Consider the following 26,014-nt stretch of genomic DNA (forward strand, 5'->3'; position numbering starts at 1 on the left):
TAGCCGTTAAGATGCACCTTCCATCTCTACTTACGGACTCAGGAGCTTGAAGAGAAGCTTATTTTCTTCCACATCTTTTTTTTTTTTTTCTAGACATATAGTACAAGTAGTCCATGGAGCAAGTTAAGTGATGGAAGTAGAGGTTTAGTTTATTGTTCTGAGGAACAGTTGCACGTTTGCAAATTTGTATGTAAAGAGTGGTGTATTTTTAATGGAGTTTAGTAGTGTAATAAGAGATAGTAGTAAAAGACATCTCATTAAGCAGGAAGAGTACTGATGATGATAACAAAGGGCTATCGGAGCGTGGCGTAATTAACTCTGAACATTGAACCTCTTTTGTGTTTGACAGATTTAAGATGGCATCACTGGAGAACTGGGTTAATGATCAACTACATGAGATTCTTGGGCTCAGTGACAAGTATGTGGCCCAGTTCCTCATCGGGACATCATTGCGCAGCTCCAGCAGTGATGATTTTATCCGTCGTCTAGAAGATACAGGAACTATAGATATTGATCAACGGGTGAGAGTCTTTGCAGAGGAGCTTTGGAATAAGGTTAGTAATATGACAATTTGTTGGGAAACTTTTTTTAAAGTAATTTTGTGCTCTTTTAAAGCTGGTGAGTTTTTTAACGTTACATTATAGATTTTAAAAGGGTGCATTACTTTTTTAGGGACATGGACATTACTGGGTGTAAAACACTTATTCTAAGTACTCATCATTAATTGAACAATGGTGTACTGATTTTAATCAGGCTCTGCTGCTTATGCTTTGTGCACCCTCGTGCAATTGTTCTAATGATTGCTGCTGTCTGATGCATACTCATCTGAGAAAATTAGTCAGTTTGCATTTTATTTTGAACTTGTATAAGAAGAAATGATGTACCTTTGCCATTTAAATTGATTGTGCCCTCTTCTAATCTAACATACCCAAGTTTTATGACAAAACTGGTTTATAACCACTAACGTGATATCAAATCTTACCTCATGATCATTTACAATATAACACTCGGTTTGCTAGATTTGCTGTCAGTACTTGATGTAAAGCTTACTGTTTCTCAGCTTAAATCTTTCAGTCTTGCACATTTACTCTACCATATAGCATCTACATCTCATGTTCCAGCCTGCTAGTTAACTCCTTTCACATACAAAAAAGACATTTGTTGCCCATAACTTTATTGTATGAACATTACAGCACTATGAAGAGCAAGACCGTAAGTGTGTTTGTATAAGAGGGTTCTGTACTAATCCCCGAAGCACTTTTTCTCGAATCACTCATAGCTGAACATACATACTCGAAAATGCTGTTCACCGAAGCAGCATTTTCACGTAAGTATGTTGTTGTGGAGGCCGTACTACAGTACGGATAAAGGAAGATTCCCTTTTCCCCACTGTAGTGTGGTCTCGGAGTGAGAATATTAAAGTGGGAGGGGTGCAAGGGGGGTGTAGCCCCCCTGCATAAACGCTTTTTTTTTTTTGACATTTTAACGAAAGTGCTTTTTCGGTAAAAGCGCTTTCATTAAAATGTGTTTAGTGATGTTGGATTCGACTATTGCAGCTTCGTGCAATAGTCCTAGACCCAAGAGTACTTAGGTTACTGTGTCTGCTAAAAATGCAATATTTTTATATCCTAAGCAGACTCAAAAGTGACCATTAAAGTAATTTCATGAATTAGCCTTATTTTAACTCGTACTCAGGACTTACAGTGATAGTAAAACCTTATTTTTACATTGTATTGTTATGTTAAAATCACAAAGGCTAACCACAACCTGAAGGCATTCATTGCACTACAAGTAGAGAGAAAAGTATCATGACATATGACTTATTAAACTGCATAATTAATTTTTTGACTTTTTCTCTGCTTTCGTTACTGTCACCATTGTCTTCCCACTATTCTTTTTCCTCAGTGTTTTCCTCCTTTGTTGCTACTCGTCTCCATAAGAGGACTTTCTTCTCTTTTATTTCATTGTTGTTCAGTGTTATAGTCGTCTTTTATTGCCTCCCTCCCAATGTACTATTCACACTGCTCTTATATTTTTACATATATTTCATCCTGAACATTCTTCTTATGTACCCACTCCTTGAATAATAAAAGCTCCAGCTGTGGCGATCACGAGTCAGATTTCTGTGTTAATGTCCATTCTCCATAATCCACTGCTAAATACCCCTGTTAAATCCCTCACCCAGACATTTTTGGGAATTTCCTTGCATTTTTTAATAGTTTTCCTTTCTTAATTCATTCTTCTTCTGACTATGTCAACTGTCAGTGCTGATGCCCCATCCTTTTCTGTCATCCTAAGTCCCTCCATTCTGAATGTTGTCCCTACTGACTTAGAGTCGTAAACTTCGAAGACTCTTCTTGCTCTGTTCCAAGTCATGTGCCTTTCTGAATCCTCATCAAAACTAGCTGGTCCAACCAGTGCTTGTCATTTTGTTAAGATAGTTTGTGTGTGGCTGTTGCTTAAAAAGGTGTTGTGATATGCTAGCAGTGTAATACAAAGACCTCATCTTTGCACTGCTCTTTCTCTTTCCTAGAACTTGTTTAAAAGCTACCGTCATAAAAGATAACTGTAACTGTGTGCTACACCTATATCTGTCCTCCTTTCTCAGCCCCCTAAAATTGTGTGAAGTGCCCAGTGATCATCTTTCTGATGAAGCAAAGCTTCTGGAAACTCTCCATATCAAAAATATGTTTTCAAATGGGTGGTTTGGCTGCTGCCCAGCAGATGTTTGGAACTCACTACCTGGAGATGCCAACACATAAGACAGGAATTCTGCTTCAGGTCAGAAATAAGGAGATAGTTGTGAAGCTATTGGAGATGTATATGTAAGATAATGTGATGCTTCATAACTTAAAGTGCCATGTGCACTTCATGTGTGCATCTCAACATGCAGCATCTACAGAGATGTGTGATTTCTTCCCCTACTATTCCTAATATATGGGAACCATTCTTTAGTTAAAAACTTTGTAAACATTTTATTAAAGATATGTCCACAAATCTGACTGTATACCTTGGTGACATCACCATAGGGAAAGCATAGGGATGCACTGTTAGAATGTAATGCCTTCACACGTGGGGTGGTGTGTCCATTAAAGTCTATGCATGCATTCCCACACTAGCTCTAAACCGACAATCACCAACAAATACGTTTGATTGGTGCTACAATAGGTAAGAATTACTTTTTATGAAGGTTTTTATTTAAAAAGGGGGGGGCATATTCTGTTAGGAATGGTAGGGGGGGACAGCATAATGCAAAAAGAAAGTGCATAACTTTTAAGGACACTTTTTTCATTAAAAGGGGGACATATTATGTTAAGAATGGTAGGGGGGGGGACATGGCATAATGCAAAAAGAAAGTGCATAACTTTGTAAGGGCACTTTCATTAAAAAAATAAATAAATAAATAAATAAATAAAGGTTATCCTGATCTATTCAGGAAATGCAGTCTTTGTTAACCTTTAGGAATTGGGTGCTCTGTACATTCTCACCTTGCTGGGTAAAACGTACCCAGGCTACTGTTTGTCGATGTCCTACTAAAGATACCCTGTGGCTTTCTTTGCTCCATTTCCATTTTTTTCCTGCCAATAAACACTGGAGTATAAAAGTGAAGGTTTGAATGCAAGAACAATAGGTATGGACCCAGAGCACCCATTCTAGAACCAACAACAGGTGTCCCTGTATTGTAAAACGTCAGACTACAGGGACACAGGTTGTAAGGGATGGCACAGCTCCCACTTAAGACCCTACAGAAACATGTGAAGCCTTTGGGTCCCAGTATTGTAATAAAGAAGGTTATAGTTGTGGATCCAGAGAACCCAGCCTAAAAACAGCAAATACACACAAAACCTAGAGGTATGTTCATATTGTAAAAGATCACATAAGGGCATAGGTATGGACTCTTCAAGACCTAGGCTAGGATATTACATGTTTGGTTTATTGTAACAGAAAGGTTAAATAAGGATATTAGGAAGGTTAAATAAGGATAGAAGGAAGGAAAGAAGAGAACAGCTGCAGAATGTGAGATTAAAAAGGCAAGAATTGTTTTGAGGGTGGAAAATTTGCTTCATAGTCTTGTGGGAGGAAGAAAGGATAAGGACATGATGGTGATGATAGTGGGGTGGGTGAAAATGGAATCCTGCAGTGGGGTCAGGTGGCAGCTTGGCATTAGCTGATTCAGTATACTGTAGGACTAATAGAAAGCTTGTTGCCATTAAGAAGAGCAACTTACCAAATGTAAAGAAAGTCTGGACTGCTGTTGTTGAGTAGAACAGCTGAAGAACTACTTATGTTTAGCTATGTTATGAGGAAATATTAACTAGTTATACTATGTATTTATGCGATTTTTTTTTTTTTTGCCACCGTTTTATTTAACATTTCAGTATATGATAACAGTACAGACATGTGCATTTCAGTCTTATAAACAGCCAGTTAATGAAGAAACAAGAAGTATCGTAAGAGTGACTGGTGCATTTACATTGCAGTACTAATAGTACTTTCCCATTTCCTTGTTAGTTTCAGTAATATACATGGTCTTAACAATGGTGCTCAAGTTAATACTTGCAAGTATACAATAAATTGAAAATTGCAATAGTTTTACAAATGTAATCCCAGGTACAAGACTTGGACCGAAGAAATGCTCCTGTCCTTTGTAAATAGCAATAAGTGTAAATCATAGGATTATAGGGGGCTACTAAGCTATTGGCCCTAAGGCCCGTACAAACCTAACCATGTTAAGTCATTGTTCCCTTATGGACTAAGATATATAGTCTATGTTTGCATGCAAATCTAAGATCAGCATCAGCTGCCCCTGTCTAAGAGGGACATAGGTGAAACCCCTAGTGTAAATTTACAGTTTCCCATCCAGTTGCCCAGGTTATGCTTAAATAGGGTCGTTGAGTAGCTCTGTTTTACATGAGTTGGGAGTTTGTTCCAGAGGAGTGGCAACCTGTAGGAGACATCTCTGTCTCTCCAGCATGTCCTATTAAGCTAGGTTAAAATCCCTAGCACGAGTGAATCTTGTCCCATTGGATTTGTGGATGTGCAGCAACTTCATCAAGGCTGGGTCTGAGACTGCTCTGTAGGCCAGTGTCCAAAAATGATGACCAAATGCAGCAAGCTAAAAGAACTTCCTTTATTCCAACAAATAGCACAAGTACTGAGTACTTAAACAGAACGTATCTGCTTCTTCAGGTGATAGCACCTGTACTTTTCATCTAGCTGTTTTTATACTTACTAATTAATACATTAATTGAATAATCATCTAGTTAAAATCATTAACTTTTAAAGTTGTATTTCTTTATAAGCTTCAAACATGCATACTCGTATAGACATAAACATAAAAACAGAAAGAAAACACACAAAATGTTATAGTATATTCACTTAATACAATTATATAAGTGATTTAATTCAGGTTTAAGAGAAATATTTCATTAAGACCTGGGAGGGGGTACATGCATTAAAGTGCAGTATCCACTTATTTTCCTTTCTTTCGGTTTAGTTCTTGATGTCCCCACCTCTCTTTGTTAGAGAAACATTTTCTAAAATTAAAAATTTAAACACATGCTGCTCATTTGTATTCAGTGTATGTTTATACAGAGAGTTAGTAATAACCTGTCTCCTTATTTCAGACGTGACTACTTATATGCTGTTTAATTTTTTGGTTTGTTTTTCCTATATAGAACGCTGTGCATTGCACACATCTTGCCATATAAATAATGATGCTAGTGTTGCAGTTTCCATTGGCTTTAGTAAAGAATTCTGTCTTGAGGAATCTATAGAACTCTTGCTAGTATATATATGTTTACAGCATACACACTTCCCACATCTATGTTCCTAGATCTTTCTTCTTACGTGAACTGCTGTTTTGTTGTTCTTTGTAACATAACTTGTTTTTTATAGTGTTGCAATTCCTATATATTAAAGTGGGATTTGCATCTATGCTGTTCATTTCTGGTATTGGAGACAACATGGGCCAATGTGCCTTATATTTCTAGTATTTTGGTCATAATTCATGATGTGTTTACATTCCTTATGTTTATTTGATTTTGCTTTCATTTTACTGACTGCACTTTTATGAGAGAAGATTGGTGCGTAAATATAATTACGCTTGGACACAACTTCATCCTTTATTTCTAATGCTTGTTTATTATACCCCCTCTGTTCAAATTCATCGGCTAGTATATCTAGTTGTCTGTTACAAGTGATGTCTATAGTATTAAGCCAGACTCTAGCCATTTGATTTCTCGTGATGTTTCTTAAATTGTGTGGGGGATGCATGCTATCTGCTGCTAAATGTGTTCTTTTTTACTTGCTTCTTTTATAGGGGGGTTTCTAGTGTACCTCTATTGTTCTTTTTTATATGAATGTCAAGGAAATCTATGGCTTTATACTCAACTTGTTCTTTAAATGTTAAAAATGTGGTGCTGCTCTGTATTCTATGAATTAATTTAATCGACACAATGGACCATCCCAAATGAGAAAAATGTCATCCACAAAATGCTTGTAGAATGACAGATTGTAATTGATGTATTTATTGGTTGCATCCATAATGTTGTCCTTTTCCCACATACTCATGACTATATTTGCATACGTATTGGCTACTGATGTTCCCACAGCTACTCCTGACATGTGTTTATAGTATCTATTTCCAAACATGAACACATTTTGTTCTAATTTTAGTTGTAATAAGTCACGTACTAAATCTAATTTTAGATGTTTCAATTCAATATGGACATCTATACATTTCCCAATCATCTCTATTCCTAAGTCATTGGGAGTGCAAGTAAATAAGGAATTAACATCAGGTGTAACCAGGTAGCAAGTAGCTGCCAAATTATTTTCATTCCATTCAAATAATTCCATTTAGAAACTCTGTGCTATCCTTGATAATGGTAATAGATGTATTTAATACACATTTCAGTTCTGATTCTAAATATTTAGATATAGCTTCTGTTGTCCAGCCCCTTGCTGAAACTATTGGGCGCAGTGGTGGTCTTAACATATCTTTGTGAATTTTTGGACTCAATAAATAATTGGAATCATTGGTTTCTCTCTATATAAATATCTATATTGTTGTTCTGTAAGCAAGTTATTTTCATATAGTTCCTCTAATTTATTAGCAGCTATCTGTTGGATATATATGACATCAGTTTTTCTTATGCATGCATATTCATTAGTGTTTAACATGTGTAGCATTGTATTTTCATAGTAATCTTTATCAAGTACAACTATTCCCCCCTCCCTTGTCAGCTGGCTTTATAATAATTTGGTCATTCTTTTGAAAAATTTCTATAGCTCAATATTCCATTTCATTCAAGTTATAGAAGCATTTTTTATGTTTCTCATGGAAAAGTGTATGTATATCATTTTCAACCATTTTTTCAAACATGTTAATAACTGGGTTTTGTGGGGGTACAAAGGTGCTACTTATATAATACTTGCTACTTATAACATTAGATTCCTTCACTTGCATAGAGGAAAAAAAACATTTAAATACAATTTACATGTAAACAGTTTAAAATCTGTCAGCATTTTTGAAATATCCATACTGTGGTTGCAAGTACAAAAGTTAAGCCTCGGTTTAACACCGCTATTTCACTTTCAGTTAGCTGACATTGTGATATATTAAAAACAATGTTTTCATTATTAATACCCGTTTGAAAATGTTCTAACTAATCTGATTGCTTCTCTTCCGTTCTCGTTGACTGTATGAACCTTTGTGCTTCGGTGGTAGTGGAAATGGCAGTTCTGTGTGTAACAAAAATTAGAAGCGTTCAAATTGAGTGGCATGGTTGTATCTACAAGTGTTTTGTGGATGACATTTTTCTCATTTGGGTTGGTCCATTGTGTCGATTAAATGAATTCATAGAAGAAATACAGAGCAGCACCACATTTTTAACATTTAAAGAACAAGTTGACTATAAAGCCATAGATTTCCTTGACATTCATATAGGTTCATAGGTTCATACTAGGCTATCCGCCCTAGGGCATTTATAAGCCTAGCCAGAGTGTGTGTGGCTTTCACCACCCCTTAGGATGAGAATACTATACCCATTAGTTTGCTGTGCCTCTGTCCAGCAGTGACACAGAGATGATTCCCGGGGTAAACCTACGATCTCCCATCCACTCGTCAAGATTTCTCTTGAACAGAGTCAGTGAGGGGCTCTGCCTCACATGGACTGGGATTCTGTTCCATAGTGTAGGGAGTCTCTGGGTGATGAATCTGTCCCTCCAGCACGCCCTATTTATATCCGCGTTGAGGTTTAAGTCTCTTGCTCTCGTGGCTCTGGTGGATTTGGATTTTTGAGGTGGAGCATGTCCATTAATTCGGGTTGGACATGGCCTTGTATGTCAGGCACAGATCACCTCTGAGCAGACGGTATGCGACTGAATAGAGCTGGAGTTTCTTCAGTTGGGCATCGTATGACATATGTTTGAGCCCCTTTATCCTTTTGGTGAGGAACTTTTGGGGTCTTTCCAACTGCTGCAGGTGTCAGGTAAGGTACATTTCGAATGGGGCGTTGTACTCAATCATTGGTCTGATAAGTGAAGAGTACAGGGGTACAATGACCTCTCCTGATCTGGATGTGAATCCCTTCATGATCAGGTGGGCAATGTAGAAGGTCTTCCTAACCACTTTGGCAATGTGAGTGTCAAAGAGAGGTTACTGTCAACTTGGGTCCCCAGGTCCCTGATAACTTCTTCCGTGTTTAATGGATTACCACCTATGTGGTAATTAGGGGTTACCTTGTTTTTCCCAAAGGGTATGACTATACATTTTTGGCATTTAGCTTAAGGCCATGGCTCTGGCACCAGTTATCCATTTCTATGAGACCTCTCTGGAGGATGTCTGTGTCTGATGGAGTGTCAATTATGGTGCCCAGTTTGCAGTCATCTGCAAATTTTGTCAGCCACAATCCCCCTATGTTTGCCTGCACTTCAGAAAAATAAATGCAGAACAAGAGGGGGCCCAGGACTGAGCCCTGTGGGACACCGCTCGTGACCGGCTTAGAGTCTGACATGGCACCAGCAACTCTAACCCTGTGTGTTCTGTCCTGGAGCCAGTTTGCAACCCATCTTGTGACATATGGGTTTACATCTAAGCTGGTGAGCTTTTCTATGATGGCCGAGTGGGGTATTGTGTCAAATGCTTTTGCTAGGTCAAGGTAGGCTGTGTGAACTGCCTTACCCTCATCAATGGCCTTAGTGACTGTTTCGAAAAAGTTGACCAAGTTCAAGAGGCAGGATCTGCCCTTGACAAAGCCAAATTGGGTAGGATCCAGTGTCTGTAGGTCCCCAATGTCTTTATTTATGAGTTCCATTATGATCCTCTCCATAGCTTTGCAGACAAGGCTCGTCAAGCTTATGGGGCGGTAATTTCCAGGGTCCGTAGAAGCACCGCCTTTGTGGAGTGGGACCACAGTTGTCGTACACCATTCTTTGGGTACGTATCCTGTAGTAAGGCTAAGATTAAACAGCAGCCTTATGTGTGGGTTTAGTTCCTCATTGAGTTTGTGTAGCACACAGCCGGGGACACCGTCCTGTCCCATTGATGCTGTGTTTTTTGCTTTAGAGAGAGCAGCTCTCACCTGGGCATCTGAGATGTTTGGGAGGCTAGACTCTGGTGGGATAGATATTTCTCCTTTTGGGGGGGAGGGGAGAAATTTGCACTGAACCTGTCTGCCAGTATGTTGGCAATGTCTGTGGGTTCAGTGATTTTTTTTTATCATTTTGGACTAATTCTGAGCATATCTGGGAGTTTCCACCCAGGTTTCTAACATAGCTAAAGAAGGCCTTATGATTGTCTTTTGTGTCATTAGCGATTTTTCTCTCAAAGTTGGCCTGGGATGATTTTATGAGTGATCGTAGTTTTTTGCTAGTATTGATCAGAGATGCCTTCCCTTTTAGGGATTTTGCTCTGTCATGTAGTAGCTTTCTCCTCTTGTTGTAGAGTTTGTTTATGGCTGGGGTCCACCAGACCGGGCGCCTGCCTTTGGTGGAAAGGGTCTTGATTTTATTGGGGCTTGCTTGATCCATACATTCCTGGAGGTGCTCGTAGAAGGCATTTGTAAGGGTTTCAGCAGCGTGGGTTGTGGATGTTCTTCATCTCACATTGCTGCAGTCCTTACTTATGGGGTAGTCCGCTGTCCTCGGTCGGCCCGAATACCAAAGTATTAGGCTGACGTCGGTCATGGGCGCACAGCCCTGACATCAGAGCGTCAGGGTATAAAAGCGCATGACCGACGTCATATCCTCAGTCTTTTTTGCCGCATGGTCCGATGCAGAAGCAGCGTTGCAAGTGCCGTTCGGCTTTCTGAAATTTTTCGGAGTTTCAGACATACCAAGTTGGGCTAAGTACCCCGTTGGAGAGCATTTTTGTTTTTTCTTGCCTCAGTTATTTACCGGATGTCAGAAAAAGTGAATAATTGTATTTCTTGTGGGAAGCAGATACCGCATAGGGATTACCACTCGCTTTGTATCCCTTGCTTGGGACCGGAGCACGACGTAGTTGGGTGTCGGTTTTGTGCTAGGTTTAATAAGCGCACTATTAAGAGAAGGCTAGATTGCGCTAGGTTAGTCTTTGGCAAACGGTGTAATTATAATATGCCGTCGGATCCTCCGACGCCCGCTTCCACGAAGAAGCGTAAAGACAAATCTGTAAAGCCTAGGCAGGATGATTCGTCCATTTCGGACGCCGGTCCTTTAGGGACTGCAGTGGAACAGGTGGATCCGGCTGAAGTTTCTGTTGAGTCTCAGGGGGAAACCTTGATTTTACAGGATGTGGCCTCACAGTAGGCAGGTCAGGCTGAAGGGGCCTCTCAGGTTACTATTCTCCCTTCTTTGCCTAAGGGGGTTAGGCCTTCTGCTACTGTTTCTAGGGCTCCTTCTAAGGGCAGGTCTGTTTTGCCGCCTTCTGGAGTTAGTTCTGGTTCTTCAGGGTCTGTACCTAGGAAGCATATGCTTAAAATGGCAGAAGATTTGATTACTTTAATTAGAGGTTCCATGCCCCCTCCTGATAAGAGGCCCAGGGTAGAGCCAGAGTTGGAAATTTTGGAGCAGGCCTCAGATGATTCTGAGTCTTCTGCTGAAGATATTCAAGATTTTCCTCCTTATTCGGATTCCGATGCAGAGGATTCTACTCCTTCTGCTTCCCCTCCAGAGGATTTTTCATTTTCAGAAACCTTACACTCTGAGGGAACATTTTAAGTGGGAAGGACAGGATTACTCAGATTCCAGAAAGAGGCTTAGAGAGTTCTTGTTTTACCACAGCATAGACCCTTGGCTATTCCTCCTGTTTTGGATGTTGTTCAGGATGTTTTTCGAGGCCTCATTTAATCCAGATTCTATGCCTCCTGCACCAGTTAAACCGGACAGGTATTATAGGGTACCTGAGGCTCATAAATACCTATATAAGAGACCTAGGGCGGACCCAGAAACTATTAGTCAGGGGCCTAAGGGTGTTAGGGCTTCTGTTGTAAAGAATCCGGTTCCTCTAGATAAGGAAGCTAGAGCTTTGGACAGATGGGGTAAGAAGGTGTATACCTCTTCTACTTTAGCAATGAGGGCTTTAAATTGCCAGTTTCATATGTTGAAATATCAGAATTTCCTCCTTTCTCAGCTAAAATCTAAAGTGGATGCTTTGGCAGAGGGCATAGAGTGTAAAGAATTGCAAGATTTGGTGCATGTTTCTGAACAGGTGGGGAAACATTCTTTGCAGTGTGGTTTTGATGCTTTGCAGGCTTCTTCTAGAGTGGCTGCCACTGGTTCAGTTCTTCGTAGGCATGCCTGGCTTAAGGATCAGAATTTATCTGAGCATGTTAAGTCTAGAATTCTGGATGCCCCTTTACAGTCCGAAGTTTTGTTTGGTCCTCCTGTAGAGTCTGTTTTGAAGAAAATGGAGGACAAGGCTAAGTCTATGCAGACTGTTAAAGATTTTTTGCAGGTTCAACCTCCTAAGTTTAGTAGAAATTGGCCTGCTAAGGGGTGGACTTACCCTTCTTCTGATTCCCAGTCTAGGGGTAGTTCTAGGCGTGGTAGGGGCAGAGCTCAGAGTACCTTTAGGCCTAGAACATGGAGTTTGCCTGCTCAATCTGCTGGTGAGGGTAGGGGCCAGTCCTTTCATAAACAGGCCCAATGACCTGCATTTCCAGCTGCCAGATTCTTCTTGCCTGGCAGCTCCTTTGGGAGGAAAGCTAGCTCTCTTCAAGCAAAATTGGTTTTTAATCACCCAAGACAAATGGGTGTTGGACATTATAAACAAAGGTTACAAGTTTTATTTCCATACATTGCCTCCTTTCAAAGGTATGCCAGACATTCCTCCTCGGCAAAGGATGGAGGCTCACAAACAGATTTCATTACTTCTTCACATGGGAGCTATTCAGCCAGTACCTCCTTCAGAAGTGGGTCTAGGGTTTTATTCCCGCCTGTTTCTAGTACCAAAGAAAGGGAACACGTGGAGACCGATTTTGGATTTATCTCTCCTCAACACTTATTTGGACATTCCAAAGTTCAAAATGTTGACATTACAACAGCTTTTGCCTCTGCTGGGAAAAGATCACTGGATGGTGACTCTGGATCTAAAAGAGGCTTATCTTCATGTTCCTATCAGGCCCAGTTGCAGGAAGTACCTGCGTTTTCGAGCTGGGAATTTACATTATCAGTTCTCTGCATTGCCCTTTGGCTTATCTACTGCCCAGAGTGTTCACAAAGGTTCTGGCTCCAGTGATAGCCTTTTTCAGGATGGAAGGAATACAAATTTATCCTTATTTGGACGATTGCCTGATTATTGCACAAGACAAGGACGAGCTTCTTCAGCATCTACAGTATGTGATGGTAGTGTTAAGATGCCTAGGGTATTCTGTGAACGAAACAAAGTCCAGTCTAGTACCCTCTCAGGACATGTGCTTTCTGGGTGTGAGACTGAATACAGCTTCCCAGATGGCCTTTTTACCCCGGACAAACAGAAAAGTCTTTCACTTTATTTCCATCAAATGTCTCTACAGTCCAGGCTGACTGCAAGGACAGTCCTTCAAGCCTTGGGGTTCATGGCATCTTGTATTCTGGTGCTTCCCAATGCCAAATTGCATATGAGGAAGCTTCAATGGTATCTCAAAAATCTATGGACACAACACTGCCAGGATCTAGACACTGTCATTCAGATAATACCTTGCATTCAGAAGGAATTTTTGTGGTGGGCTCAGGAATGTCACCTAAACAAGGGACTCTCTGTGACCCGACCAGAGGTGAGTCAGATTCTAACGACGGATGCCTCGGACAAGGCTTGGGGAGCACACCTCAATGGAAAATGGGTGCAAGACACGTGGCCTGCCAAACTTCAACATTTGCATATCAACTTGAAGGAGATGTTAGCAGTACAATTTGCATTGATGGCTTTCAAGGATTTACTTCACCCAGGGCAGATGTTGATTCTAACAGACAACACAACTGTCATGTGGTACAACAACAAGCAAGGGGGAACTCATTCGTACCCACTTTGCAGACAAGCGATGATTTTGTGGGAGACAGCTCTCAGTTACAACCTCAATCTTCAGGCTAGATTTCTACCAGGAGCACAGAACTCATTAGCAGATGTATTGAGCAGACAAATAGTGGATCCTCACGAGTGGAAATTGGATCCTCAGGTATTTCAAAAGTTGACAGTGTCATGGGGAACTCCAGACATAGATCTGTTCGCTTCTCCACTAAATTACCAGTTGCCAAAGTTTTGCACAAAAAGGTTTCATCCCACAGCTTGGAAGGTGGACGCTCTGTCATTCAGTTGGAACAATCTTCATGTATATGCCTTTCCACCTCTACCTCTTCTGCCCAAGGTTCTCTTGAAGGCCAGACAAGACAAGCCATCCATGATCCTGATGGCACCGGATTGGCCTCGACAGCACTGGTACCCACTACTGAGGAGTTTGGTCCGAGAGCCTCCATGGCCTCTGCCTTTGATTCCACACCTTTTGTCTCAGGAGGGCAATCACTTTCTCAATGTCAGAATTCAGTCTCTGCATCTAACGGCCTGGCATATTCTGTTTTAGATTCTGGAGGTTCTCAGCTTCCACAACAAGTTTTGAATGTTATTTTGGAGGCCAGGAGGCCTAGTACAAGGAAAGTTTATGCTGATAAATGGAGGAGATTTTTATTTGGAGCAAAGGGAAGGACTTTGATGTTTCCAAGCCTAATTTGAGTGCTTCCTTACAATATCTTACTGAGTTATTAGACAAAGGTTTGTCCTTCTCCTCCATCAAGGTTCATGCTGCAGCCATTTCGGCTAATTATGACTGTGACCCTCCTTTATTCTCTCATCCTTTGTTTAAGCAGTTTCTCAGAGGGGCAAAGAACATAAGACCCCCACGTAGAGCTCCTACTCCTGCTTGGGATCTCAATTTTGTGTTGGAAAAGCTTACTCTACAACCTTTTGAGCCTGCAGCTACTGCCGAGTTAAAGTATTTGTCATGGAAAACTGCTTTTTTGTTGGCCATTACTTCTGCAAGAAGGGTTTCTGAATTACAGGCCCTTATGGCGGTGGAGCCTTTCTTGATTTTTCATAAGGATAGGGTATCTTTGCGTACTAATCCTTCCTTTATGCCTAAAGTGGTTTCTAGTGTGGCCTTAAACCAAACTATTCATTTGCCTACTTTTTATGCAAATCCTCAAAATAAAGGGGAGAAGATTTTGCATACTTTGGATATTCACAGGCAGTTGCGTTATTATTTGAGCAGAACCAAGGAGTTCCGACAGTCTCAGCAGTTGTTTGTTTCTTTTGCTTTGAGTTCACAGGGTAGACCTGTTTCAAAACAAACTATTTCTAAATGGATTGGGTTTTGTATTTCTTTTTGTTATTCCCATCATGGTAAGGAGATTCCGCCTGGAATCAGACCTCATTCCACTAGAGCTACTGCAACTTCTACTGCTTTTCTAAGGGGGGTAGCTACAAAGGATATTTTGGAAGCAGCCACTTGGAGTTCAGTACATACTTTTTCTAAACATTACCACCTTCCTCTTTATTCTAAGTCTAGGGCTGGATTTGCCACTGCAATATTACAGGGCATTTTAGCAGCCCCTAATGCTTTATGATTTTGCCAACCTCCCTTTCCCGTTGCTTTGGGATTCTACCCATAAGTAAGGACTGCAGCAATGTGATATGAAGAACCTAGTACAGTTGTGTACCTACCATAAATGTAGATGTTCGAAGATCCACATTGCTGCAGTCCAATTTTCCCTCCCTTCTTCCCCTCTGTAGCTTAGCATGGTTATATGGTTTGGGTGATGGCTGTAGTTGGGCATATCTTTTGGGAAGGTATTCTGCTTTTTGGCTGTGACCTTTCTTTTAGGGGCCTTCTGACATCTGGGGCAAGAAAAGACTGAGGATATGACGTCGGTCATGCGCTTTTATACCCTGACGCTCTGATGTCAGGGCTGTGCACCCATGACCGACGTCAGCCTAATACTTTGGTATTCGGGCCGACCGAGGACAGCGGACTACCCCATAAGTAAGGACTGCAGCAATGTGGATCTTCGAACATCTACATTTATGGTAGGTACAAAACTGTACTTTTCCACTGGCTCGGGGGCCTTGAAGGATACCACTCCAGTCTTAAGAAGTGTGAAGTTTGCTTTTGAGAAGTTCTTCACTGTGGTCTTTTTTGCTGGGAGTGGGGGCGGGATGTGGGTCTCCAATGAGATGAATTTATGGTCTGATCTCACCAATGAGGGATATACTTCCGGTGTGGAGCATTTTGTCCCCATGTTTGTGATGATCAGGTCTAGTATATTTTCTCCTCTTGTGGGAATGGTGACTAGTTGTTCCATAGCATTTGAGTTTATGAACTCCAGGAACCTTTGGGCTAGGGTGTTGGGGCTTGAGTAATGTTCCCAGTCTATGTTTGGGTAGTTGAGTCACCCAATATGATGGTGTTTGGAGAGACATTCATACTCTCCAGTGTCTTCAGGAAGGCTGTGCGGGTTTCCTGAGTTTGAGAAGGTGGTCTGTAGCATGCTACAAATTGTAGGGCAGTTTTACCTATGGTTAATTGCACCTGGATGGTCTCCGATGCTTCGTGCGTTGCCACTAACCTGGAGGTGTGGTATCCTTTATGAATATGGATACTCCCCCTCCTTTTGTGGTTAGTTCCGGATTTTGGGGCCGGAACGCATGATATGAGGTATAACCTGATAGTGCTGGGGTGCTCTCAGGAGCCTTGAACCAGGTTTCAGTCACAGCACAGACATCGATGTTCTCCATACTGAGGAGGGCTTCAAGGGCGTGCATCTTGAGGTTTAGACTTCTGGCATTGAGCAGTATTACCCTTAGTTTTTCTCCATTTTTGTTTTCTAGGGCGGTAGGTTTATCATTTGAGCCATGCCTAAAAAAGGCACTATGGGGGTGGCAAGAGCCTTTGCCAATATCCAGAAGCCCAGGGGTGACGGGTGCAAGCCGCCTTAAGCAGCGTGGCTTGTCAAGCATGTCATCCCAGGCAGACAGACATTGGATCCCCTTAGAATGACACCAGTAATTAAGCCAATTATTAAAGCTGATCATTTTGTCTCTGTATTGTGGCATCATTCTTGGTGAGGGTAGGATACTGGTCAGGGTCATACCGGCCTGGGCTACATAATCTGAGAGCTCCTCTATGTCTCTTTTCATGTAGTCCAGGGAGGTACGGCTCAGGTCGTTCACACCGGCATGGACAATGACTGAGTCATACTTGTACTTGCTGTGGAGTGACCTGAGTGCTTGTGTTATGTGGCAGATTCTAGCGCCTGACAGGCAGCTTACTGTGATCTTTTCCTTGTTCAGTCTGGTGAGTGGGACGCCAGTGTGTCTGACTATGGAGTCACCTATAACAAGTGTGTCTGGCATTGTGTTTGGCCTTAAGGGCTGTGACTGTTTAGCACACTGACTTTGAGAACTATGTGTTGCCTGTCTTATGTCTTGAGGTGGCAGTTGCTTGGGTGTCTGCTTTGGAGGCCTCTGTAGTTTTGGTAGATTTTTGATCAGTGCCTCCGAGTATGTCTTTGTGTGTTTATGTGTTTGTTTTGCAGTTGTGATAGTTCTATGTGAAACTGGGTTTGTGGTGTGCGTGGTTTCCTTCTCCTCCTGTCTGGTCTTGCCAGTCCTGAGTTGAGAGAGCTCAGCCTCCAGTTTGGCTATATAGTTGCATCTCTCACATGTATTTGTGTTTTGTGGGAGAAGGAGTGGGTTGTCTGTGTACATGAGGCAATTGTAACATTGCCTCAAGATGCCCAGATTCACCAGCTGAACAGGAGAGGACGCTAGCAACTGACCCTTCGACATGCTAGAAAAAGTGAAAAAGTTTGCTGTGTAACTGAGTCAGAAGGGACCTATAGGGAAATGGGTACTCAAGGGGATTCTAGGCTAATGTAGTACTTTGTTTAGTATATAAGTACTTTACCTATATAAAAATGCTTTAGGAGCAAGTGCTGAGCTTTTGAGATAGAGAATAGACTGTTTAGATTGCAAGTAGAGAAGTTCTAAGGGAAAAATTGAAAAGCACACTTCACGGAGCCAGAAATAGTTTAACCTTGTTTAACCGGTGCTGCCCGATGGTGCTCTGTGGGCAACTCCGCGCTAAATCACGCAAAAGCGCACTAAAGCGGGCTTTATAGCAGGGAGTTGAAAAGAGCTAGGAATTGACCCAAAATGGCCAATAGACTACAAGTTTCTGGCTGGAACCACTGCTCTAGGGACAAATAGGCTGCTCAGTGCTCCCCACTCCCACTGGTGAACAAAGAAGCTTCCCTTTATCCAAATAAGGATATGGAATAGCACAGGAACCAAGCCAAAGCACAGAGATCAGCAAACTCTGAAGACTGGACTATTCTAGTTCAGTAAGGCGGGAAAACAAGATTTTTTTTTTTTTGAAAAGAACAATGGAGGTAGACTAGAAACCTCCCTATATAAGAAGCAAGTAAAAAAGAACACATATTTAGCAGCAGATGGCATGCATCTCCCACACATTTCTAGTTACACCATGACAAATCAAATGGCTAGAGTCAGTAGGCTTAATACTATAGACATCACTTGTAATAGACACCTAGACATATTAGCCATTGAATGTGAACAGAGGGGGTATAATAAACAAGCATTAGAAATAAAGGATGAAGTCCTGTCTAAGCGTAATAATATTTACGCACCAATCTTCTCTCATAAAAGTGCAGTCAGTAAAATGAAAGACAAATCAATTATACATAAGGAATGTAAATACATCTTGAATTATGAACAAAACACTAGAAATATAAGGCATATTATATAGAAACATTGGTCCATGTTGTCTCCGATACCAGAAATGAACAGCATAGGTACAAATCCCACTTTTATATATATATAGGAAATACAACACTATAAAAAAACAAATTATGTTACAAAGAACTAACAAAGCAGTAGTTCAGTTGAGAAGAAATATGTAGGAACATAATAGATGTGGGAAGTGTGTATGCTGTAAATATATATATATATATATATATATATATATATATATATATATATATATATATATATATGTGTGTGTGTATATATATATATATATATATATATATATATATATATATATATATATATATATATATATATATATATATATACATATACACCAGTAAGAGTTTTATAGAGTCCTCGAGACAGAATTCTTTATTCAAGCCTATGGAAACTGCAACACTAGCAACATTATTTATATGGCAGGCTGTGTGCTGTGCACAGTGTTCTATGTAGGAAAAACAAACCAAAAGTTTAAACCGCGTATAAGTAGTCACATGTCTGAAATAAGGAGACAGGTTATTACTAGCGCTCTCTCTCTAAACATATACTAAATACAAATGAGCAGCATGTATTTAAATTTTTAATTATAGAAAATGTTTCTCTAACAAAGAGAGGTGGGGACAACAAGAACTACCCCCACCAAGTTACCCCCCCCCCCCAGGTCTCAATGAAATATTTTCTCTGTGAAGGCCATTTTGTAATATGTTGACATCTTTGGGGGATTTGATGATTGCACCCAGTTTGCAGTCATCAGCAAACTTGGTAAGCCGTAGGCCATTTATTTTCACCTGGAAGTATGAAAAAGAGGTACCAAACAGTAGGGGACCTAGCACAGAAACCTGGCAAACTCCACTAGTAACAGGTCTGCTAGTAGATTTGGCATCCCCAATTTTGACTGTATGTGTTCTATTTGCGAGTCAGTTGGCAACCCATCTAGTGATGTAAGGGTTAATCTCCAGCTGGGTGAGTTTCTCAATGATGCCTGAATGAGGGATTCTGTCAAAAGCATTGGCTAGGTCAAGATAGGCAGTGTGAACTGTTTTGCCTTTATTCAGGGCCTTGGTAACATTCTCGAAGAAGTCCACCAGGTTTATCAGGCAAGATCTGCCCTTAATAAAGCCAAACTGGGTCAGGTCAAGAATTTGAAGGTCACCTATACCCTTGTTAAGATCCATGATGGTTCTTTCCATGGCTTTGCAGATAAGGCTGGTTGGGCTTATGGGTCTGCAGTTTGCAGGGTCAGTTAAGGGACCCCCTTTGTGCAAGGGGATTGCAGTTGCTGTTTTCCACTTGGCTGGAACAAAGCCAGTGCTTAAACTGAGATTGAAGGGTTTACTATTAAAATTTCGAAACAAACTCCGTCAACTGTACTATTGTCTAACACGGAAGTTTGAAAACGGTAATATCGATGACAAAAAAAAAACCTAGGAACGGGTTTTAACATGGGTCGAGATAGGGGAGATGTTTATAGTTCGGAATAACACTGAACACCTATCTCGACCCATGTTAAAACCCGTTCTAGTTTTTTTTTTTTTTTTGTCATCGATATTACCGTTTTCGAACTTCCGTGTTCGACAATAGTACAGTTGATGGAGTTTGTTTTGAAATTTTAATAGTAAACCGATTTGAAGAACATGTTCAGTGATTCCACTAATTCCTGTTTTAGACCATTTAATAGGCAGCCTGGGATGTTGCCCAGTCCCATAGAGACTGTGTTTTAGCCTTGGAGAGAGTGGCTCTGACCTCCTCTTTGGAGATGGTAGTTAGAGGATTGGTGAAGGCTATGTCATGGGGTATGATTGGTGGGGACAGGGGACTGATGTTTTCACCAAACCTATCTGCTAGCAGGTTGGCAATGTCCTCAGGTTCAGTATAAGTGGTACCGTCCACAGCCAGTTCAACACAAAGTTGGGCCTTTCCTTTTAGATTTCGGATGTAGCTAAAGAATGCTTTGTGATTTACTTTATATAGGGATACTAATAGTTTTGTAATTTGCTTTACAGGACTTTACAAGATGTCTGATCTGCTTGTTTATGCTTTGGAGGGAGTTCTTCCTTTGCTGGGACCTTTCCCTCTTGTTTTTTGACAGCAGTTTTCTTTCTCTTATTATATAACCACCAGAGTGGCTTATTTTTTTCGTGAAGATCTTGATTTTAATCCGTAGTCTGTGTGTGTATGTGTATGTGTATGTGTGTGTGTGTGTGTGTGTGTATATATATATATATATATATATATATATATATATATATATATATATATATATATATATATATATATATATATATATATATATATATATATATATATATATATATATATATATATATATATATATATATATATATATATATATTCACCTACTGTTTGATTGATTGGGAGAAGTAAGCAAGAGTTAGACGAAGATGGAGCAGTGTTGCCATTTGTATTGAGGCATGGCAAGTAGTAATGCGGATACATGATAATGGGATTAACAGGAGTCTAATATTTAGGTATAGAACTTTGTAGAAAAAGGTTTGGTACTGAAATTTTTAAAGTATAATGGCTGCAATAGGAGCAGCAGTAAAGTTCTGTCTTTATTGCTGGCATGTGAAGAAAGTTCTTTCTGAGAGTACTATGCTGTTAAAAGTACTGTGGCATGTTGTAAATGTTGTGATAATTAATGCACAATGTTAATATTTGTTACTGTTAAATGATTTATATATGCAACCTTCTCCACAGGCACCTAGGAAGCGGGTGGTAGAACGACCATCTCGGGTGGCTGAGCGAGAAGCTATTGCCTTGCAAAAAAAGAATATGTCTTATACCTTGCTAGAGGACAGCGAGGAAAGTGAATCTGAGAAAATTAAAGTTAAGCACCGCAAAGATGAAAAGAAACGAAAGCACAAGCATCTTCGAAAAAGGGAGTCTTCTCACTCCGACAGTGAGCCAGAAAACAAAATGTGAGTAACTTTGCACTTTTTCTTTTAAGGCAGACAAGGCTGTAGTTATGGCAAATGTAAGGGCTTAGAAATTAGTTTAGTATTTCAGAAAAAAGTCATCAGTATATAAATATGCTTTTGGAGAAGAGTATTTTAACATAGCCTGCATTAGATCTTTTGTCCAGCAAGGTTATTGTCCTATTTGAAGATTTTACTGTGTTAAAATTTTTGTATCTACTGCAGTTTTAGAAATTACTAATCTTAACTGGTTTACAGGATTAACAGGAGGATGGTGGAGAATATTGGAGTTGTACATGTAACATAAGGTACAGTCGTGACTACAGTATAAGATATTCCTGCTGGCTGTGTTGCATCTTATGAAAGTATCATAGTTCCACAAGAGGCACTTTTATATAATGGAAAATGAAAAAATGTGGTGTTAATTTTGGGGCTGGAGCAAAGCATGCCACCAACATTGTAACTAATTTGGCAGCTTTGTTTCTTCATATGTAAATAACACAGAAACTACAACCTTCAGGTTAGGTGTCTACTTCTGACTGTTTCATTTAATGATGCATTCATTAAAGAATGTACCATTAAAAGACTGAGGAGTAAGGAAAATTAGCAGATATAGGTATTCTGTTAGAAAATGATTCAGGGTCTGAAATGAGTGGGGCTGCTCAAAATGAGGCCAACAATTTTACAGTATATCCTTAGCTATGTGAGCAGTACCCTGCCAAGGATATAACAGCTGGACAGTTTTTAAAACTTTGGGGCACGTTCCATGTGAGTGTCAGGCTTCTTGAGCTAACCTAACTAAAAGACAAGTTTCTGCACAAAGCCTTCAGAGCTTTCATGTCAATAGAGAGAGGTAGGCTGAGCCCCTAAAAGTACAGTGCGAGGAACAATAAAAAAATATATGTCCACACCCTGGCATAAAAAAATGCACCACAAACACAAGGGAGATGGAGGAAAGGAGTGGCTACTGCAGCAGTGAGCATTCGAACATCTAATGTTGTGGCAAGTTTAAATTGCATGTCTGTACTATGTTCATTATATTGATAACTACTGCAGCAGCCTTGACTATATTGGTAGATTATCTTAGCTGTCTGCATGTGGGAAGTGGAAGGATAAGAGACCAGTAGCTGCTGAAGAATTGTTGTAGCAAACCTAGGTCTGGACCTAGAGAAGGAGTCAAGCTTATAGTGCTTTGTAAAAGTATGTAGAGAGGAACAAGTAGCAGCTTCTAGAATACTTCTAGAATCCAGCCCATTCCAAAAAACTGTAGATGAAGCCAAGGTAGAGAGGCCTTGACCCGGTTGGAATAGTTTTGTTAAGGTGAGAATAACAAAATGTAATGTTCTTTGACGACCATTTGGAATTGGTTTGTTTTGACACTGGTTGTCCCTTCTTACCTTCACAAGAAATGAACAATTGATCCAAACATATGAAAGATTTAGTTATGTCGAGATAGTACCTGAGTTGTCTGTGGCTATCCAAGGTGTATAGTATCATCATTTCTCTGTCATTTTTAGGTTTGGGAAAGAAAACTGGGAGATGGAGAGTATGGCTTAAAGTAATCGCCGATACCACTTTAGGCATAAAAGAAGGATTAGTTCTCAAAGAAACCCTGTCCCTATGGAAAATGAGATAGGCTTGACTCACCATAAGAGCTTGCAACTCTGATTCCCTTCTTGCAGAGGTCAGAGTAATCTGTAAAACTGTTTTCCACTTAAAATCACCCAGTTTAGCTGGTTGACATGTAGCAGGTATTAGTTTGTGTAACACAAAATTAAGATCCCAAGGAGGGGCCACCAATTTTCATAGAGGCCTCTCATGCAAAACCCTTTTCAAGAACATTTTTGACATGAGACTGCATTGAAAGAGGAGGATCCATGGACAGAATGCTGAAATGGACAATAAATAAACCTTAATAGAAGAGTAAGAAAAGCCAATAAGGTAGTAACTCACACCGATAGTGTAGAACCAGAGAACAACTATCCCTGAATCGGTGCTGGTTATGTTGTTGGTAGCAACTAGAAAACCTTCTGCATTTACTAATATATGATTTTTTAGTAGCAGGTTTTCTTGACAACTATAGCAGGTAATAAAGGTGACACAGATAGTGTAGAACCAGAGAACAACTATCCCTGAATCGGTGCTGGTTATGTTGTTGGTACCAACTAGAAAACCTTCTGCATTTGCTAATATATGATTTTTTAGTAGCAGGTTTTCTTGACGACTATAGCAGGTAATAAAGGTGGCATCATCTTCATCATCAATACCCTTTTTGTTATTTTTTTACATTGGGTTGTGGGTGTAGTGCCAACTGTCACCATCTCTGTCTATTCAGTGCCTCTCTCCTGCCTTCTTCACCACTCATGCCCGAGTGTCACAGGGATGTTCATCGTGTTTCACTGTTGCAGTCATTACACTTGGGTTATCCTGCTGGCAGGCTACCCACAGTCGGCCTGAATTCCAAAGTCCTGGTCCGGCGTCGGTTGCTGTTGCCTCTTCCCTGACGTCGGTGCACCAGGGGTATAAAAGATGTAGCCATCACCATTTTCTTCAGTCTTTCTTGCCGCGCGGTGCCTGAAGCAAAAGCAGTTCACAGGTGCTGGTCAGCTGACTCCTGAGATTTTTGAAATCGAATTTCAGATCCAAAGTCTTCAATAAAGCTAAGTACCCCGTTGGGGAAACTTTTTTCTTGCTCCAGACCGATGTCAGAAAAAGTTAACAATTGTATTTCTTGTGGGAAGCAAATACCTCATAAGGATTTCCACTCTTACTGTATTCCTTACGTAGGCCTTGACCACGACGTTGCTAGTTGTCAGTTTTGTGCTAGATTTAACCAACGCACTGTTAAGCGTCGGTACGATTTTGCTTTTCATTATTTTGGCAGAAGATTTAACTACATAATGCCGTCGGAACAACCGACGACAGGAATTCATAAAAAAAAACAAGAATAAAGACAAGGACAAGCATCCGAGGTCCAAAAGCCTCTTCTAGGCCAGTCGCTGTTTCGCCGGAGCTCAGTGAGTTGCTTTTGCAGCCCCTGACTCCCGCTACTTCAGAGCCGCAGGCCACCTCCGACTCCCACGTGGAGACAGCTAGGCCTCTGGATACTCAAGGTATTGGCCCTTTGGAAATTAATCCCTCAGATGGGTCTGGAGCCGCTAAGCAGGCATCTGCTTCTGAGGGTGTCTTCAGACATACACAACTTTATATAAAGCCTACTTCAGCATCCAAGACAAAGTCTAAAACAATTTTAAAGACAAGGAAACCAGTACAGCATTCTCCAGGACAGACTTCTATGCCTAAGAAACAGATGCTCAAAATGGCCAAAGACCTAATTACTTTGATCAGGGGTTCTCATCCCCCTCCTGATAAGAGGCCTAGGCAAGACACTGAATATGATTCCTCTGATCAGGTTTCCATTTCCTCTTATTCCTCTTCTGATCAGGGATATTCTGTTCCTCCCTATGAGGATTCTGATGCTGAAGATTCTATTCCTTCAGCTTCTCCTCCTGAGGACTATTCGTTTGGGGAAACCCTGCATACCATGAGGGAGTATTTCCATTGGGAGAGCCAGGATTATTCCGATTCTAAGAAAAGACTTAGAGACTTTCTTTTACTTCTTCAGCACAGACCTCCTTGCAATTCCCCCTGTTCTAGACATAGTAGATGTTTTTCCAGAGTCCGGCCTGTCTCCAGACTCTTTACCTCCTGCCCCTGTTAAGCCGGAGAGAAATTCTGAATGTTCTGAGAACAAAAATTTGCAGGATTTATTGCATGCAGCTGAACAAGTGGGAAAACATACTTTGCAATGTGGGTATGATTCACTGGAGGCCGCTGTTACAGGTTCTGTTATTAAAAGGCATGCTTGGTTAAAGGAACAGAATCTGCCTGATCATGTTAAAGCAAAATTATTGGATGCTCCATTACAGCATGATACTTTGTTTGGTGTTAAGGCAGAAGAGGTGTTGAAGAAAATGGAGGATAAGGCAAAATCTATGCAGACAGTAAAGGATTTCTTACAGGTACAGCCACCCAGGTTTAGCAGGAACTGGCCCTCTAAGAATTGGTCCTTTCCAGTGTCAGACAGACCACAAAGAGGCAGATTCAGACGCCCTAGAGGCAGGCAACAGCCCCAGGGCTCATACAGGCCCAAACAATGGGGGGCTTCTACCTTCAAAAGCAGAGAAGACAAATCACAGCCTTATAGAAAACAGTCCCAATGACTTCCCTCTGCCAATGCCAAGCACTTATTTTTTGGCAGCACCCTTAGGGGGAAAGCTAGCATTTTTTTCACAAAACTAGCACAAGATCACCCAGGACAAATGGGTCTTAAATATAGTCTCTCAGGGCTACAGGTTCCACTTTCACACACTTCCAAAGGCAAAAGGGATGCCAGACCTGCCACGCAATCAATGGCAAGAGGCACAAAAACAAGTTTCATCTCTCATGGACATGGGGGCTATTCAGCCAGTGCCACAACAAAAGCAAGGACAAGGATTTTACTCAAGACTTTTCTTAGTAGCAAGAAAGGACAAAGCCTGGAGACCAATTATGGACCGGTGTATTCTAAATACCTTTCTGGACGTTCCAGAATTCAAAATGTTGACTCTCTACAGCAGCTTCTGCCCATGCTGGACAAGAAGGCTTGGCTTGTAACTTTGGACCTCAAAGAGGCATACCTGCATGTCCCAATCAGACAATCTTGCAGAAGATACCTCAGATTCATAGCTGGCTCAATGCACTATCAAGTCTCTGCACTGCCCTTTGGCTGATCTACTGCGCCCAGGGTCTTCGC

The 26,014-nt window shown here is 40.8% G+C and overlaps 1 protein-coding gene across 2 annotated transcripts in view; it reads left to right on the plus strand.

The window, feature by feature from the left end:
* Nucleotides 1-26,014, plus strand: part of DHX16 (DEAH-box helicase 16) — a 983,432-nt gene that overhangs the window by 77,991 nt on the left and 879,427 nt on the right. For both annotated transcript variants that reach the window (XM_044084487.1, XM_044084486.1), the window contains exons 2-3: nt 350-554; nt 21,002-21,222. In XM_044084487.1, the coding sequence (XP_043940422.1) occupies nt 357-554; nt 21,002-21,222 (419 nt within the window). In that variant the 5' untranslated portion in view covers nt 350-356. The remainder of the gene's footprint in view (nt 1-349; nt 555-21,001; nt 21,223-26,014) is intronic.

The sequence above is a fragment of the Protopterus annectens genome, chromosome 9.part0 (genome assembly GCF_019279795.1).
Source record: "Protopterus annectens isolate FY-2018-M chromosome 9.part0, PAN1.0, whole genome shotgun sequence".
Classification (NCBI taxonomy): domain Eukaryota; kingdom Metazoa; phylum Chordata; order Ceratodontiformes; family Protopteridae; genus Protopterus; species Protopterus annectens.